This window comes from Aristolochia californica, unplaced genomic scaffold (assembly GCF_029961685.1).
Source record: "Aristolochia californica isolate CCGP_79_NKW_82.1479 unplaced genomic scaffold, dmAriCali1.0.hap1 SCAF_11, whole genome shotgun sequence".
NCBI lineage: Eukaryota > Viridiplantae > Streptophyta > Magnoliopsida > Piperales > Aristolochiaceae > Aristolochia > Aristolochia californica.
The window spans coordinates 1,844,924-1,862,910 of record NW_027181782.1 but is presented as its reverse complement, the minus strand read 5'-3'; the positions used below and the strand labels follow the sequence as shown (position 1 = coordinate 1,862,910).

Sequence of the window (17,987 nt, the reverse complement as noted above, 5' to 3'; positions counted from 1 at the left end):
TTTGATTATGTTTCTATTTCCTATTAAAATACCCCAACTGAAGAAATTAATCTAAAAGCAAACGTTGGGTATCATCAAAATACTGATTGCAAGATTTTGGGGTCTCGTGAAACGAGCAGGAAGTGAAAGCTACACTATATAGAGTTTGATAAAATCAATGATGTTCTTCTATCAAAATCTTTCCTTTGGTTATGTCCCTCAAGAAAGAACTATCTCCCTTTTTTAGTATATCTACCAAACTTCATGTTCTTGTTGTTGACAAAATAATATCATATTACACAAATTGTCATATTTATGTTTACATCAAAGGGGGAAAATGTCATACATCATGTTAAACAATTATTTGCGGTAGAATATTACATGGACAAACTTAAATTTGGAAGTCTCATAAATGAAGTTAATAACAAAGGAAACACTTTTCTTCATGATGTCAACTAAAAATAGTGAACAAGCATAAATTTAAATATTGTCCATAAATAAGACTTTGTAAGAGCTATCCACTAAAAAATCTATAGGTAAAATTAATATTTATGAAAATTTGAGATATAAATATCAATCAAATGATATGATAATAACTCGTTTGCCTTAATTTCAGATTCATGACTACAATTAACACCCTCTCATTTGTTTCGATACTAATTTTCACCGTGGCCTTCACGATAACCTTCATAATGTCATGCAAATTTAAAACTGATAGACCCAACTAAGGGAACACAATTGTAGGAAAAACAAAGAGTTGTTAGGTTTTCTAGTCTCAAATGCCATTGTTGTGCACTTATTGGTTGCATAAATAGCCCTTTCATTGGTTTTCATACTCATTTTCACCATAACCTTCACAACAACCTTCATAATGCCATGTAGATTTAGAATTGATGGACCCAACTAAGGAAACAGAATTGTAGGAAAAACAAGGGGTTGTCAAGTTTTTCTAGTTTCAAATACCACAATTGTGCTCTTATTAGTTACATCAATAGCTTTCTCATTGGTTTCCATACTCATTTTCTCCATAACCTTTATGACAACCTTCATAATGTTATGCAGATTTAGAACTGATGGACCCAACTAAGGGAACACAATTGTAGAAAAAACAAGGGGTTGTCAGGCTTTTCTAGTCTCATATGCCATTGTTGTGCTCTTATTGGTTGGATCAATAACCCTCTCATTGGTTTTCATACTCATTTTCACCTTAACCTTCACAACAACCTTCATAATGCCATGCAGATTTAGAACTGTTGGATCCAACTAAAGGGACATAATTGTAGGAAAAACAAGGGGTTACCAGGTTTTTCTAGTCTCAGATGTCATTGTTATGCACTTATTGGTTGCATCAATAGTTGAGCTTCTTATGTATTAGGTGTTTCTTTACTGTGGACGTTTTTCGTTGTTGTCTTTCATTCAACTTATAGAGACAAAATGCCCTATACCTTGTTGTCACCAATAATCAATTGTTATGGAAAAACCAAAATTTTGAAGTCTCTTCAAAAAATTATTAATAAAGGAAACACTTACCTTCATTACAGTGCTCAAATGAATGATAACTCTTACAGTGCTCAAATGAATGATAACTCAAAAAGGGTAATTTTTTTCATCCAACTCATTCACTATGCAGTTATAAATCTAAACATCATCTACAAGCAAGGTATTGGTGATCACGTTCTTGGTTTGAAACATTTGAACTAATAATAGAGAAATTGCAATTAAAACTAATTTTTTTTATCAATACCAATGATAAGAATCTTCCAAAATCAATATTGTGCTCTTCTCCTTTTCCCCTCCTCCAGAGTCCCAACTTCTACCATGCATATCTTTAGTGTTTTTTTTCTTTTTATAGGGTTTTTAGTTAACTTTTTTAGTATAACACTATTTTTATCTAGAATTAAGTGTTTTGTATGACAAAAGAGTTGAGTTGCTTTTGAACAAGGATTTAGGGTTTAGTTTTCTTTATTAGTTTGCTGTTAAGATATTTATGTTATTTTAGAGGTAAGTTACAAACAAAGGTGTTGTAGCAAGTCTGAGTAGTAAGATAAAGCAGTAAAAGTATGTTAATCTTGTAGACTATGTGGATAATTGTTTCGAATCCTTTGATAAATTACAAGAACACCAACCTTGAACCCTTGATTTTTTTTTTCAAAAGGTTATTTAATCTCTTTTTTTCATGACTTCCCCCTCCCCAAAATTTTGAAATAAGTCTTTTTAATCCTTTTTTCCCCATTTAAAAAAATGATACTATGCATATGAATAATTTTTGCTCATATTCTTTAGTTGATTGACTAAACATATACCTTCTTAGTCTATAAATAAAATTATAATTTATTAATTCACATAAATCAAAATCCTAACTTAAAGATAGAAAAAGTGTAAATATAGTAATTTTACTCAGAATAAAAGGGGGGTATTCGTGATATGTTAGGGGAGGAAGGGGAGAGAGAAATCCCAAAATGCCAAACCCAACTCCGACCCAATCACTATCCTTGTAACCCCATCCCCGCCCCAAACACTGTCCTTATAACTCGCTCCCTCCTCCGTTCCCATAAACCCAACTTAAATACGACTTATTCTCCCCTTGTTCTCGTAAACTTGACCTATCTCAACTCTAGTTTATATTTCTATCTCGTTTGTGGGTCAAATTTGGGTTGGGTTTAGGAAAATCCAACCCCTAATGGTTTTTTTCTTCACCTCGTCCCCGACCTCTTGGGGGAGAAATCATAAACCGAACCTAGGTTTTTCGGGTTTCCCATACAACCAACCTGATGCCCAGTCCTAGTGATGTCTCCAATTTTAGATATTTTAAAATATATACGATATAATATTTTTATTTTATTATCAAATTCTAAAAAATCCAATTAGGTGAAGAGCTATTCGTCCGCTTAAATTTTTACTGCAGTGTTAACTAAATTAACTTCTCTGGCTAAAAACAGAAAAAACTAAATTAACTGCTCACTTCCCGCCTCGCCACGTCTCAAATTCCGCTTTCTCCCAGGAATCCACTCTGACACGTGTCCTCGTACTGTTCCACGAAATCGTCCTCCACCGTCTCCTCCACCATGAAATCAGAAAACTCATTCGCCTTTACCGATTCACCGTTAAAATCTTCTTTTTTCCCCTTTCTTTGAAAAGTTCAGGGTTTGATTTTATGGGTTGTTTTCTTCTTCTTAACTGTGTCTTTCTGTATGATGATCCGTCATTTTCTGCTCGAAAACCAGACGACCCAATCTGAAAATCCTGTTTTTGTTTACTTGTTCTCTTCATTTCTGTTTTAGCTCTCTTGCGTAAGTTTCTCTGCTGCAAAGGGGTAAAGGTTTTATTTTACTGGGTTCAGTTTTTTTTCTTGTTTGTCGATCCGTGTTCAAGTTTTTTCTGCTTATTCCATAATCCCTCCTTGTCTGCTTTGAAGGCCAGAAGACGCATTCGAAAATCCTGTTTTTTTTTTTATTTGTTCAATTCGAAAAGCTCCTGAGATTCGTGTTCATAAAGGGAAAGGGGAGAAATCCAGTTCTGTTTTCGATTTGGAGCAGAACAATGTCAGGCGGTGTAGGACCCTCTTCTGACATCAAGCTTCCGAAGGAGGAAGAGCCGGGAAGCCTCAGCCACATCCAGGAAACCATCAAACCAGTACCCAATTGCCATTTCCTCACCTTCCGCCAACTGAACGCCATCGTGATCACCATCGTCTTTGCCGCCAGCGGGATGGTCAGCCTCGAAGATTTCACCTTCACCTTCTTCTCTCTCTTCTACGTCTTCTTCCTCTCCAAAGTCGCCTTCCCTGCTTCGTCTCTCCACACCGAACAGGTATTCGGCAACAGCAAATTGTTGCCTCTGTACGTATGGATCGGAGCCTTCGTCGGATTACTTTTCCCTCTTGTCTACATATTCGAGGGAATTCTCGAAGGGGACACGGAGGGGATCAAGGCCGCCGCGCCTCACGTCTTCCTCTTGTCATCCCAAATCTTCATGGAAGGTGTGACGTTCTCAAGACAATTTTCACTCCCCACCAGGGTGTTCGTTCCGGTCTTCTTCAACACCAAGCGACTGTTCACACTGTCCGAATGGTTGAGAGCCGAGATTGCGAAGGTCGAAGGCGAGCACGGGTCGAGCAGGAGGCTGCTCGTCGGCCGGGGCCTTGCCGTCGCAAATCTGGTGTTCTGGTCTTTCAATCTGTTTGGGTTCTTGTTACCCGTTTACCTCCCCCGGGCGTTCAAGAGGTACTACGGGAAGGTTAAGGATTGACATCCGGGGATGTTTCCATCGATGGGTTTGCTCTTTATCTGGTTTTAATGGCGGATGGTTGGGCCGAATTCACAGACTAGTAATGTTGCAATATCTTGTTTCATTTTTGCTGGCGGAAAATAATAGAATCTGTCTTACATCGATCATGTAATGGGGTTCCTTCTTGTCCCACTCTTGTTCATGAAATTTTGGGCAGTTATGATTGAACAACAATAGCTTCAACAAGCATCGCCTCCTAGTTCACTCTGGGTGGCTCTGTTTTTCACATTGATGCCAATGAATACCTGCTTTACTGAAACTTGAAATATAGTTCTAATAGAATCAGCCAAGCATGTTAACTCTTAAACTGCAAGAACACCAAATCAACCCAATAGATTAAGCAAATGTAAGTACAAATTCTGTGAAGGTCTTCTGTAACATTTGATTCTCTACAGTTTCTCTCAATTCCATGACAAATGTATATGTCGGTTCTTAGAAGGGCTGTTCTCTATAACATTTAGAGAACGCCAAAAAAGGGATTGACAATGGCAGAATTGAGTTCTGCCCCAGCTGTGTTCAGTACCGGAACGTCGACCTTGTCCCTGGGCAGAAACAAGAACTCCCCGCCTTCAATTTTTTCAAATCCACAAATCTCAAGAAACTCTATGCCTCCTTTTAAGCTGCCAACTCTATCCTGCCATTTATATATCACAAAACATTTCAGAAAAGCTGAAAGATCCTATTGATGAAAGAGTTCTGCCATTGATCTCCTAACAAATCTCACTTCTGACCTGATCAAATTCTAGCTATATCCAGTCAGTGTGGCAGTAGATGATTCATGAGAGAGTAAGAGAGAGTGAAAGAGAGAAATATGCATACATGAAATGTAGGGTTGTTGAGCCGAATCTTCCTGAACTTCTCCTCACCAGGATTCTTTACAACATTCCCTGCATATGTAAGTAGTGTTTGGAATGCTCTCTTCACTTTAGCATCTTCATCCTGCACAAATAAATCAACGACAATACAAAAGATGAGAGCCACGTCAAGTTCACAGCTAATTGATGAAATGACATCCACAGTCTTGACCTTGTGATTTTGCTTTAGAGACCTCAAACAGTCTCTCATGCGTTCTGCTTTTGATGCAGGCTTGACAGGCAAAGGACTCTGCAAACATGCAAATCATAGGAAAGCCTTCATACTGGTAGGCACAGAACCTGAAGATTTTTTGTGAACGGGAAAGACAAAAAAAAAAAAAAAATCAGTAACCTTCTTCTCCTCTACAACAGGGGCGGCAGCCTTTACAGTTGCTGGTTCTTCTGGAGGCAATCCAAGCTTTCTTCTTCTCTCCGCCTATAACAAATGCACCAGTTAAAAGATGATAACCGCCAAAAGAAAGAGATGGAAGAGAAGCTAAATTTTAATGTTCATCTAGTTCGAAAGCTTCACCAAATGACTTTAACTTGACGCCCTGCAAAACTTTATCATGCCATATGTTTTTATAAATTTGCTCTAGGCTATCACTTTTTTAATCCAGGAAAAAGGCAACTACGCATATCTGATCATATTACTTCATCTAATTAATTTTCTGCTTCTGTAAGGCAGAACACCAGAAGTCTCCCAAATGTCACAATAGGGTCAATTGCGTGGTCTACCAGATATATTGTAGTTGGGATTGGACAATGGTTTCAAATGAACTAATTGATAAACATAGACCATGTTGTGCTCACAACCTGACATCACGAAAGACATCGAACATAATTTTTGTAATACTAAATACGGAAGTAATTTTTAGCAAGGAGATACTAATGTATGGAAGTAATGTTTGGCGATGAGATCTAATTCGTTTACTTATTTCATAGTGGTCATATGTATTTATCAAAGCAGAAATTTTTTGGACTAGTTCAAATTAAGACCTTATCTTCTTCCAGCCGCTGACGAATTTTCTCTCTAGCTCTTTTCTCCTCTTCTTTCTCTGCTTTCCGAAAGGCTATCATACTGCAACAGAAAAGAGCACTCCAACCAATAAGTATTGCATATGTACTTGTTGGTGCATGTACTTAAATCCAACAGAGGTACGAGTTTAAACAAAAAAAGAACAGAATTAGCCAAACCGTTTTCTTTCATTTTCTTCCTCAGTTCTCTTTGCTTCCAAGAGTTCTTTGCTAACCCGGATTCGCTCCTTGAATAAATATCAATACCAGCAAATGTAAAAAACCATAATATTATTGACTAAAAGCCTTAATAACAATTAACCAAATCAAATGTAAGACAAGTATGTTGCGCATAAATCAATGGAAACAATACACATCATAAAAGATTCACATTACCAACCCTTAGAGCCCAAAATATTCCTTTCTCCACAACAAGTGTCTGTATTTTCTTTCCAAACAAGCGCTCCACCAAAAATCACGAGAAATTAAAAGGAATTGTAAAAAAGTACTTCCTAAGCTATAATAATTCATGTCTACCTGTTGAATATGTCCAGATTCATTGTTTGTTGAAATATGTCCAAATTCATTCTCTTATTCTTAGAATCATTGTATGTTGAAATATATCCAGATTCATTTTATGTTGAAATATGTCTAGGTTCATTCTCCTATGTTGTATATATTGTAGTCATTGGAGTTGATATTAAATGAAAATTGAAAAATAAGTTTTTATTTTTCACTTTTTTCATGGTATCAAAGCCTAGGCTCTAAATTCTTCTTATCACCAGCCTTCATTGTTGTCAGTCACCATTCTTTCTTGTCTTCATCACTGGAAAGTTTTTTCACCTCTTTACCGACCTCTATTTACCAAAATCCTTTCATCAGCCTTCATCGTTGGACTTGTTTGTGTGGAAAGGTGCAATGATGAGTTTCCTATCAAGCTTCTCTACCACCATGTTTGAAACTTCCGGGTCCTCAAATGTTACAGACTACTATGACAAATTGTGAGGGTTGTTTACAAAGATAGATATGTATCAGCATGTGGAAAAGGAATTTGCTGCAAACGTGAAAAAAATAAAAGACATGTTGGGGAGGGAGAGAGTGACTATGTTCGTGACCAGGTATGTGACTGTGTTCTTGGTAAAGAACCCTTTCCTAATCTTACTAAAGTTTTTACTCTTATTTGAGGGACTAAATATTAGACAGATAAAAGGTGGTATGGCTATTGGAATAAGCCCAGGCATACCAAGGAATAATGCTGAAAGTTTCATGGCAAACCCCCCAACTGGAAGAACAAAAATGGTAGAGGTATGAGGGCAGCAAAACAAAGTCAGAGAGCAGTTCATCCCAGTAGTTCAAAGACACCTTTATTCAATAAGGAACAGTTAGAGCATCTGTATGGTCTATTGAATCACTCCAAATCTAATCCCAATACCTTTGCTACTAGTTCACTTGCTCAAAAAGGTAATTCTCCTGTTGTACTTAATTTCTTTTTTTATCACACACAGTGCAAGTGATCATATGACCAATGACGCTGCAATCTGTCTTACATGTTCCTAACATGTCTTGTAATCTTTTATCCATCAGCAAACTCACTAAATATTCAAATTGTGTTGCTAGGTTCACTCAATCTCGATGTGAATTTCAGGATATGTGTTCAGGGAAGATGATTGGCAGTTCTAGAGAGGTTGATAAACTCTACTACTTTGACGAAAGTGCATCCATGGTTAGACAAGCTCAAATTTCAGGTTGTTTATTTTCTCTTTCTATTAAAGATGAAATAATATTAACTATCACTTGGTAAAATGGGAAGAGGTCTATAAGCCAAAATCCCAAGGCGGACTGGGTATCTGAGACACTACCACTACAAATTCTGCTCGTCTCCTTAAATGGATCTAGAAATTCAATCTTTTTTCCTGATCTAATTTGGAAAGCCCTAGTTGCTGCCAAACCCAGCAAGGTTTTGGGATGGTGGACTAAGGGGGGAAGATACTACCATTTGTCGCCAGCCTAGAAAAAAATATCCTTGCTACTGCCAGATTTTAAGAAAATTGTTAATTGCTACGTTGGCAATGGGACCACCACAAAATTTTGGTTCGATTGGTGGACTGGCCAATCCAACCTCAACATTAACTATGAGTCTATCTCTGTCCTGGCTAGAAATATTGATGCCTCTATCTCAGATCTCTAGTCTGAAAAAGGGGGCTGGAATCTGAACCTCCGGAGAGACCTCTCGGACTCTGAAGCCCTCTTGGCATCCAATCTCCTTTCGAGCATCTCCAGAGCCAAACCCAGATTCAATCCTGATACTCTGATCTGGACACCTTGTACAAAAGGCACTTTCTCAACTGCTTCAGCCTACAATTTCCTCAGTAACCCCACCTCGTGCAAAATTCTTTATCTAGAGCGCCTGCAAAAATAAAATCCTCACATCAGACTCCCTAATCACATACTTTTGTCTTGCCACTATGCCCATTCTGTTAGGACCGACCTTTTAAATAAAATTGGGTTCTAATATTGAGTTGCACAAAATCTCCCATCCACTATCCTCGTGCTAGTCTCCCAAAGCTTGGAAAAATGTCTCTCATGCTCCATTGGGCACATTATAGGAAAGGAAGAAACAGGAGAAAATTCGAATTTAAATCTTCCCCCGCTGAAATCTTGTCTGATAACATTACAGGCCAAGTTTCTATCTGGCTCCTAACCCAAAAAGAATTCAGAAACCTCAGCAGCTATAACCTCAGAGGAAATTGGCAGGTGGTCGTTGGGCTGTCTTAGCCTTCCCGCCCACCGATCATGGCTACCTGGGCTCCTCCTCCAACGGGCCATTTCAAGCTAAACTTTGATGGAAGCGCCCGGCCCTGCAAGTTATGGAGGGGTCATTCACGATACAAATGGTTATCTCCTTTTCTCCTTTGCGGGCCCTCTTGGCATCTCCATCTCTACAACTGCAGAACTCTCTGAATTGCTGAACGGAATCAAAGTATTCACTAGCCGGCTCGAGAGCCCCCTTTGTATCGAAGGGGACTCAAACACTATCATTAACTGGTGTGCAAAATCTATCAGACCTCCGCGGCGTCATTGGGATATGTATTCAGAAATTTGTAATTTCATTTCTTCTTTAAATTGTAAATGGAAGCACATTCCTTGTTCTGCCAATCATTTGGCAAACATTCAGGCTAAGACGGGTATTTCACTTCAACACCTTGTTGTGGAGGAAGGCCCTCCTAGATAGGTTTGTTTGTTCTTTTCCCTTTCTTTTATAGTATATACACCTCATTTCAAAAAAAAAGATGAAATAATATTATGGCACTAGACTAGGCAATCCAAATTTCTTGTATTTGAGTAAGTTGTTTCCTTCACTTTTCAAAAATAAAATTATTTCTCTTTTCCAATGTGAAATTTATCAACTTGCCAACATCATCGTACCACTTTTCCTTCCAAGCCTTACAAACAATCCCGACCTTTTTTTCTCATACATAGTGAAATTTGGGGGCCATTGGGAATGAAAGATATAATGGGGACATGGTGGTTCATTACATTCATAGATGATCACACTCAGATTTATACTATGATTGAAACCAATTCTATACCAAAATTCAAATCCTAAAGAATGGATAATGGCAAAGAGTACTTCAGTTCCATTCTTGGCCAATTTCTCATGGAAAGGGGTATTGAACACCAAACAACTTGTGTCGACACACTTCAACGAAATGGTATTGTTGAAAGCAAGAACAAACTCCTTTTAGAAGTAGCTTGGGCAATTAAGTTTACCACTAGGATTCCTAAACACATCTAGGGAGAAGTCGTTCTTACTGCATCCTACCTCATCAATCAAATGTCGTCCTGGGTATGTCAGTTTCAAAACCCTCTCAACATCTTGTTGGAGACCTACCCTCTTGTGCAATTCTTCAAGGCTCTATCTCCCAAGGTATTGGTGGTGTTGTGTTTGTTGATGTTCACAGTCATACTCATAGTAAACTTGACTAGAGAGCTCGTAATGTGTTTTTCTTGGATACTCATCAACTCAAAAGGGATATAAGTGTTTTGATCCTTCAACCTGGTCTATGTGAGTATGGAGTTACTTTCTATGAATTTTTTCCCCAAACTTTTCTTCAGGGGGAGAATCTTTAATTGGATGCATAAGTGACAATATCAAAAATTAGTTAGAAAATTGATTTAATTATCTCATTTTTTGACCTGGCATTGCTTTTGTAGTGAGTTTTGTGAGCTAATTCATGCACTCCCCTCGTTTGGAGCCCTTAAACCCAATTTATAGAATTCTCAGATATCTTAAACGGACTCCAGGCAAGGGATTATTGTTCGAGAAGAGTGATAATGTATGTGTTGAAGCATTATGTGATGCTAACTGGGTTGGAAGCATAAATGTTAGGAGGTCTACATCTGAATATTGCACCTTTATAAGAAAAAATCTAGTGACTTGAAGAAGCAAAAAGCGGAATGTGGTGGCTAGAAAGTGTGAAGTTGAGTTTCGGGTCCTCAAGTGTTATAGACTACTATAAAAAATTGTGAGGGGTTGTTTACAAAGATAGATATGTATCAACATGTGGAAATGAAAACTACTGCAGACACGAAAAAAATAAAAGACATGTTGAAGAGGGAGAGAGTGTTCCAATTCTTGTCGGGACTCAATCCTGAATTCAACCAAATATGTGTGTTCTTGGTAAAGAATCCATTCCTGATTTGAAGCTTTTACTCTTGTTTGAGTGGTTGAAAGTCAGAAAGAGCTATGGGGTGACAAAGAACCTGATCATCAAAAGTCGATTGTGGAAAGCTCGGCATTGGTGCGAACTAAGTTCGGTTCCAATGGTGGTGATAACACGAAAGGGGTTGAAAAAGATAAAAAGTGGTGTTATTATTGCAATAAGCCCAAACGCACCACAAAATCTGCTAGAAGTTACATAGCAAACCTCCCACCTGGAAGAACAAAGATAGTAAAGGTATGCAGACAACTACACAAAGTCAGGAAGCCGTTCATCCCAATAGTTCTGAGACACCTTTATTCAATAAGGAACAGTCAGAGAATCTGTTTGGACCATAGAATCAGTCAAAATCTAATCCAAATACCTCTACTACTAGTTCACTTGCTCAAAAAGGTAGTTCTCCTATCGCCCTTAACTCTTCTTCTTATCACACACTATGGATAGTTGATTCAGGTGCTAGTGATCATATGACCAATCTTTCTCATTTGTTCTCGTCTTATACTCCTTATCATGGTAATCTTAAAGTACATATTGCAAATGGGTCTTTATTTTCAGTTGCAGTGAAAAGTTTTATTACTCTTTCTAAGAATCTATGCAATCTGTCTTACATGTTCCTACCTTGTCTTGTAATCTTTTGTCCATCAGTAAACTCACTAAAAATTCAAATTGTGTTGCTTAATTCACTCAATCTCGATATAAATTTCAGGATATACGCTCGAGGAAGATAATTGGCAGTGCTAGAGAGGTTGATCAACTCTAATACTTTGACGGAAGTGCATCCTTGATTAGACAACCTCAAATTTCAGGGAATTTATTTTCTCTTTCTATTAAAAATGAAAATTGGAAAAGAAGTTTTTATTCTTCATTTTCTTTAAGGGATCAGAGCCTAGGCTCTAAATTCTTCATTTTCACCTGTGTTCATTGTCGACAATCACCATTGTTTTCAGCCGTCATTACCGGGGAAATTTTTTTTTCAACTTTTTACTGGCCTCTAATTGCCACAATCCATTCACCAGCCTTCATTACCAGACTTGTCCGTGTGGAACTTTTTCCTATCAAACTTCAAATAACGCTACATTCTCCAGTGAGAGTTCCAAGGGTCAACTTGAATGCTAACTGTAGCTTGCTGGCATTATTAGCAAATTCTGGTAAGTCTGTATTTATCTTTAATATTGTTTTCTGCAACCTTTCATTGTTTAGGAATACAGAATATGAAGGATTGCCATCAGTTGATCATGGATTGCTTCAGAGATATAGAAATTGCAATACCACTTCTACATTTATCAGCATCACATACATATGGAATGTGCATTGTGGTCATGGTTGCTGATCTGATAGAACAAAACATGGGAGGACCAGAACCAAAACTCACAGCACCAAGGCAATTGGTCTATGCTTCCAAATTGTAAAACTATTAACAGGCAATTTTTTAGAAAGTTGATATTACTCACAGGCAATGAACAACCATTTTCGACATATCTTACAGTATTTCATCAGTTAGGCGACCATTAGGAAAAGAGTGGGGGCAAGAGAGCATTGAGGACCACCAGATCCTTAGCGCTATGTATATCATCAGCAAGATGGCAAAACAATAATATGTACTTTATCTGTTTGTAAAAATTATTATCATTTCAATTCAGCAAACCTTACATGCTCCAACAATCACGAATAACCATATGCATCAGCTTCTGCAAACTCCAATTACAGATTAAATCTCTAACAAATAGAGAGGGTTTTGAAGTAATTTAGTGATGTTTGTACCTTCTCTCTTTCTCTTTCCATTCTCTTCTCCTCCTCTTCCTTCTTTTTACGAGCTCTCTCCCTTCAATTAAAAAAATGGCAGGAAAAAAGTAAGGAACAGAGGAAATTATATTTTTCTTAGCAACAACAGATTTCCAGTTTGTCACATGCTATCAATTTAATTCAATAATGGTAATTTATAAATAAATAAACAAATAAATAGCTTCTTCAAAAAAAGATATAAAATAAGTAGTTTCTTTCACAACCGAAAAAATATCAATAGGACACCACAAATCGATTATAATCTTCATATATGGTCCCAGTCTTTTTTAACTTCCTCATGCGGAGCATGTACAATAAATTTAACCATATTTCAATGGTACCTACCAACCACAAAATGATAGTCAAACTAAAGTTGTTAGTAGCAGCCCTCGGAATTCGCCAGGGGGGTCGATTTGGATAAGCCCAAGAAATGGCATTAAAGGTCACCTTCTGTTGAATTTACTCAAATTCCTCAAATTAATTGACACTGTTAACTCCTTTTGAATAGTGATAGACACGAATCCGCAATCTACTTTGATCTCTCTAAACCACTAGATATCAAGCTAATATCAAGGCTGCAGATATGGTTTGTCATCTTTCAAAAATACAAAATCGTTTGGAAGCTAGAAACATCAGTTTGAAGTGTAAAGAGCTCATTGACAATCACTGGAGGTCATTCCAATCAAGGAAGACTTTCTTCCAATCTGAGGAGATTGATGCAGAGCGTTTAGAACATAAATATATGGGGAACATATATACAAGGAAAAGGAAGATAAGAACTGAGAACTCTTTTTTAGTCTAACTAGCTTTTGAAAGTCAGCAACTATCTCCTTTATCTGTTGCTTATTCTTAAAAGTCAGCAGTCCTAGGAAATTTTTATCTTAGTAATGTTACATAATTTAGCAAGTGCATGAATGAGATTTGATGGGAAGCTCAGTTCTATGAGGTTACTAATACAAGAAGGAAGTGACTTGTGGCTTGGTGATCACATGGGGTGGGGGGATTCTAGTGCAAGGTCTTGGGTTCAAGTCTCACCAGGGGTTTCTTCTTCAAACTGAAAACTCCTTTATCAGTTGTTTATTTTTAAAAAAGAGGGAGTTGAAGAAGAAGAAGAAGAAGAAGAAAAGAAGGGGGTTGTTGAAACTTTTGATCAGATTGATTTAGGTTAAACTTCAAGGTGCATTCAGATTTCATCTCCATTTTTGTTTTCTCCTTAGTTTCTGTTTGCTGTACGCATTTCCAACTGTAGCTTCTTAATTGTGATCAATTTCCATTAAGGTGGCAATAGAGGACACACCTCAGTTCTTGTGCTTTAAACTTTACTTGCTCTGGAGTCAAAGATGGCCTTCCGGACTCTACTTTGATTTCAACTGGTACCTGTAATAAATAAACACCCAAGAGCATGAAGAGTTAGAATTGTACTTGTTTCGGATATGCCTTGGACCCAACTTCACACTAGCAATGCATTTCCTGTAATTATCTCTAATTTTGACAAGTTGATCTGGATAATCTGAAATGTCTGATTGTATCTTATAACCATTTCATATAAATGAACCTCACTAAATACAGTGGAATTGTGCTGATACATCCATTCAAAGCAAAAAAGAATTAGAAAAAATCACAGAAGCCTGTCTAAAACAGTCAGAGACCACTAGGGCAGAAAAGAGGTGACAATAAAGGCATAGAATCTACAAAAAAAAGTGCAGAATGTCTTTTCTCCTCAAACTGATTGAAATGAAGAAAAACAGTTCCCAACATAACTACTTTACTAGCTGAAGGGACAAGACAAGTTCTCATTCATTGGACTAAGAGCATGTCTCTGAGTGAAGAACTCTGGTGTACCAAAGAAGAGCAAGCACAGTGGATCTGCAACTTTATCCCTCAAAACCATAGTTTCCAACCAGTAACACCTAATCCTCAAACATGTTATAGGTTCAAGAACCTTCGTTCAGCTAACAAAGTGAAGGTGCTTTATATAGACGGAGAAAGGCCATCTTGGGTTAACTTCATGTTATATTTTACATAGAAATCTGTACTTAGCACAAACAAGAGCAGTTTTTAAGCAGGTGTATATAGCTTAGAGAATTGTGAGAGTTGATAGGGAGTGAGTTAATTCACTTCAATTTTCTAGTTTTCCTTCCAGGATTATTTTCCCCCTTCTTGCCTAAGTTCTAAGGTAAAACTTAAAACAGCTGCATGTGCCACCTTCTATACAACAGCAAGATCATGCCAGACAGACAGAAAAATACAAGACTGCCTGAAAATGACTCAGAGAACGTTAAAATGTCCTCACATCTTATTTGCACTCTAAGAACTCCAATGCAAGGAGGAAATTAAGATTGGATATAAAATTGCAGTATGTGAGAGACAGTTTGCTCCAAATATGAATTGAATGAATCTAGATGACCACCTTTACATAGACCTCATCTACTTTGTTATCAGAATAGACACACAATCCAATATCGCATTTCCACTAAAACATATTGAAAAGGTTGTTAAATCAAACCACCGATACATGTAGACAAACTGGACATTTTACTCCACCAAAAACAAACAAGATTTTTCCATCATACTTCTTCCAAAAAAAAAAAAAAAAAAATTCCATCACATACCAAAAAAAGATATTTCTTCATGTAATATATCTATACATATAAATCTTTGATAAAAAAAATTAGGAACCATTATCACAGACTAAAATCATACCCTTGGCATTTCATCAATGTCTGGATCATGCTCATGGTCCACAAGCCAATTTACAGCAGCTTCGACACCAGAATTACCTGCATAATAAGAACGAAAATTATGATAACGATTGTAATAATAATAATAATAATCATATTATTATTATTATTATTATTAATAAAACAACATTAAAATGATAATAATATAACAACAACAAGAGTTCCAAACATTCAATATGCATATCCAAGATTTAGAGCATCAAACGACATATTCAAAGTCTTACCAAAAGACATAATAAATGGTGTGTACACTACAAGAGAAGCACAAAAAAGGAAAGCAGAAACATGACAGAAGAGACTGTTCCTATTGATGACCTCACCAGAATAATGAAGTGCCCGTGTTGCCTTTGCTGTAGAGAATTCCATTGATTCAAGTTCTTCAAGCAGTTTTTTATCAACTTCAGGAACAACCATTTCTACAAGAAAAATTTTGAACCATAGTTCATTATATGCAGTTAAGGCCAGGAAGATAAGCACATAAAAAAATTTCTATCACCAATGATCCTGAGAAATTCACATAAAATTTTTAACGACTTCTGAAATTCTCAATGTAAATGTCTATGATTCAAAATCGAAAACATGAAAAAAATGATTCTTGTAGTCTAATGAAGACTCAAATTTAATCTTCGAGTTGACGATTGGCTAACCAAGCTCAGCATGATACAATAATCACTAAACCCTAAATGAAAACTTGAATAGTCCACATATTAAACCCAAAGGCAATAATGCATTATAAGTATGATGTGAATGCTCAATAGAAAAATGTCCTGATTGAACATCCCAAATCACTGCCTTTCTATACATCACACAACTTTGTACGAGATATAATGTTCATTTTTTTATTTTCTATTTTTTTAATGAAATAGTACAGGCTATAAGTTGATCAATCTACCTACCCTAAAAAACCTACTAAATGACCGATTATGCACAAAAGTATTCCCAAATCCACACTCAAGATTTAGATTAGGAGTAACGAAGGATCCAATTATAGCTTTAATATTTGAATTCAAATTTAGCCTTCAAAAGCACACCAATCACCTTGGCCTGGCTCGCTATCAGCGCTCTTGTTCCCCTCTTCTGACTCAGGCAGCACTTTCGGAGCTTCTAATTCAATGGGTTTCGCTGCCTCAGAGGTTTTATCAACAAAATCAGCATGACCAGTTCTTTTTGTATGCAAATCGGTTTCCTTAACAACCAGAAACACAGCCTCCATCAATTGAAAAATTCAATATTTCATAATAAACATAAAACAAAGAGAGTTAGCAAACAAAATACGCAGAAAAACTGAAGGCAGAGTATTAAAAGGTATCATCTGACATGAGCAGAAACACCAAGCATCTCAGTTCAATAAATAATTACCCAATATTCAAAACTAATCAAACAATCTACAGAAACGAAATCAATATCGAAATGAAGTGTCAATTCAAAAGTAGGAGAAAAAGCAGACAGTTTTCGATCGGCAGGGTTTGCTGCAAGTAGTGCAAACGAGATTGAGCACAGCTTCAGTGGATTCAGAAAAATTGGAGTGTGAAGTGAGTTCGGCGTGTTCCTGAGCCTCTTCCACAGTCTTGAGGAAGGCCCCACAATCACCGCATTTCAGAGACAAGCCCGCCATTTGAAGGAGAAATCGGAATTGATTCCGAGAACAGCAGCGCTTTTTCTGTTCTGATGTACTTCGCTTCTAATTCCTCCGCCGCATCGGGGCTATTCTTCGGATTCGGGTACTATGTACCTTTCTTCCCCTACAAGGAAAACTTCTCTTCTCTGGAGAGAGGTGAGGTGAATCCAGGTTGGGCCGTGTGAATTATGAATTTGGAGACCTTTCACGGTTCACTGGATTCGATCTCACTCTCTCGTTTTACTGAGTCGACTCACTCTTATATGACTCAGGAGAATCTGATTAAAAAGATCAATTGGTAATTACTCTTCACAGTCTGAAAATATCAAACTACTCTCATCCACTAAGGAGAGAAGGCCCCTTCTTTAGGAGTGTCAATTTTATCCGTCTACCTAATTTTTTATTTATCGATTATTCAAAAATGTGCTAGTAAGTGAACAAACATGTGAATTCTTCGAATAATTTATGACATTACTTAATTGACTATTTATTAAATGGAATGGAAACGAATAAATGTCATATGTACTAATTACCCGATTATGTATAAGAGTATTTCGATAAGTTTGATAAAATTTTATTTGAGTGAATATATTTTTTAGATAATTATGATTCAAGTACATTTTTTAAGGATTTTTAATAATTTTTTAAAGATTTTGTTATATATTAGAATAATATATCAAAGTGGTTTCATCCACTTTTGTAGGCGGTAGCTTTTTGGACCTAACAGATCGGTCTTTTAGGTGTATTGGTTAGCCGCTGTCATGGTAATAGAGCTGGACACGCAACGTCCCCCGTTCGAATCCCGTGAGAGGCGATCAAGAATAGGCGGGGTGGGTGTAAGAGTGGTTTCGTCCACTCTTATAGGCGGTAGCTTTCCGCACCTAACAGATCGGTCTTTTGGGTGTATTGGCTAGCCGCTTTCATGGTATCAGAGCTGGACACGCCACGTCCCACGTTCAAATCCCGTGAGAGGCAGTCAACAATGGGT

General features: G+C 37.1%; 2 protein-coding genes across 2 annotated transcripts; one reads left to right on the top strand and one right to left on the bottom strand.

Moving 5' to 3' along the window:
- Positions 1-3,109: 3,109 nt before the first annotated feature.
- On the top strand, positions 3,110-4,497 carry LOC137944057 (uncharacterized). Its single transcript, XM_068789562.1, has one exon. The coding sequence runs from the start codon at positions 3,520-3,522 to the stop codon at positions 4,225-4,227; it is 708 nt and encodes a 235-aa protein (XP_068645663.1). The 5' UTR covers positions 3,110-3,519; the 3' UTR covers positions 4,228-4,497.
- Positions 4,498-4,558: 61 nt separating this feature from the next.
- LOC137944056 (vicilin-like seed storage protein At2g18540) lies at positions 4,559-17,180 on the bottom strand. Its single transcript, XM_068789561.1, has 12 exons — positions 16,829-17,180; positions 16,420-16,567; positions 15,702-15,797; positions 15,344-15,420; positions 13,938-14,017; positions 12,620-12,680; positions 6,318-6,385; positions 6,120-6,201; positions 5,473-5,556; positions 5,293-5,370; positions 5,086-5,205; positions 4,559-4,900 (listed from the first exon to the last, which is right to left on the bottom strand). Exons 1-12 carry the CDS (start codon positions 16,994-16,996, stop codon positions 4,724-4,726), a joined length of 1,239 nt encoding a protein of 412 aa, XP_068645662.1. The 5' UTR covers positions 16,997-17,180; the 3' UTR covers positions 4,559-4,723.
- Positions 17,181-17,987: the final 807 nt, after the last annotated feature.

Coding starts and splice junctions, on each gene's coding strand:
- LOC137944057 (XM_068789562.1), top strand. CDS start 3,520: ATGTCAGGCGGTGTAGGACCCTCTTCTGACATCAAGCTTCCGAAGGAG.
- LOC137944056 (XM_068789561.1), bottom strand. CDS start 16,996: ATGGCGGGCTTGTCTCTGAAATGCGGTGATTGTGGGGCCTTCCTCAAG. Junction 16,568..16,828: donor AACCCTGCCGATCGAAAACT/GTCTGCTTTTTC, acceptor CTGGTTGTTAAG/GAAACCGATTTGCATACAAA. Junction 14,018..15,343: donor ACATTGATGAAATGCCAAGG/GTATGATTTTAG, acceptor TATTTATTACAG/GTACCAGTTGAAATCAAAGT.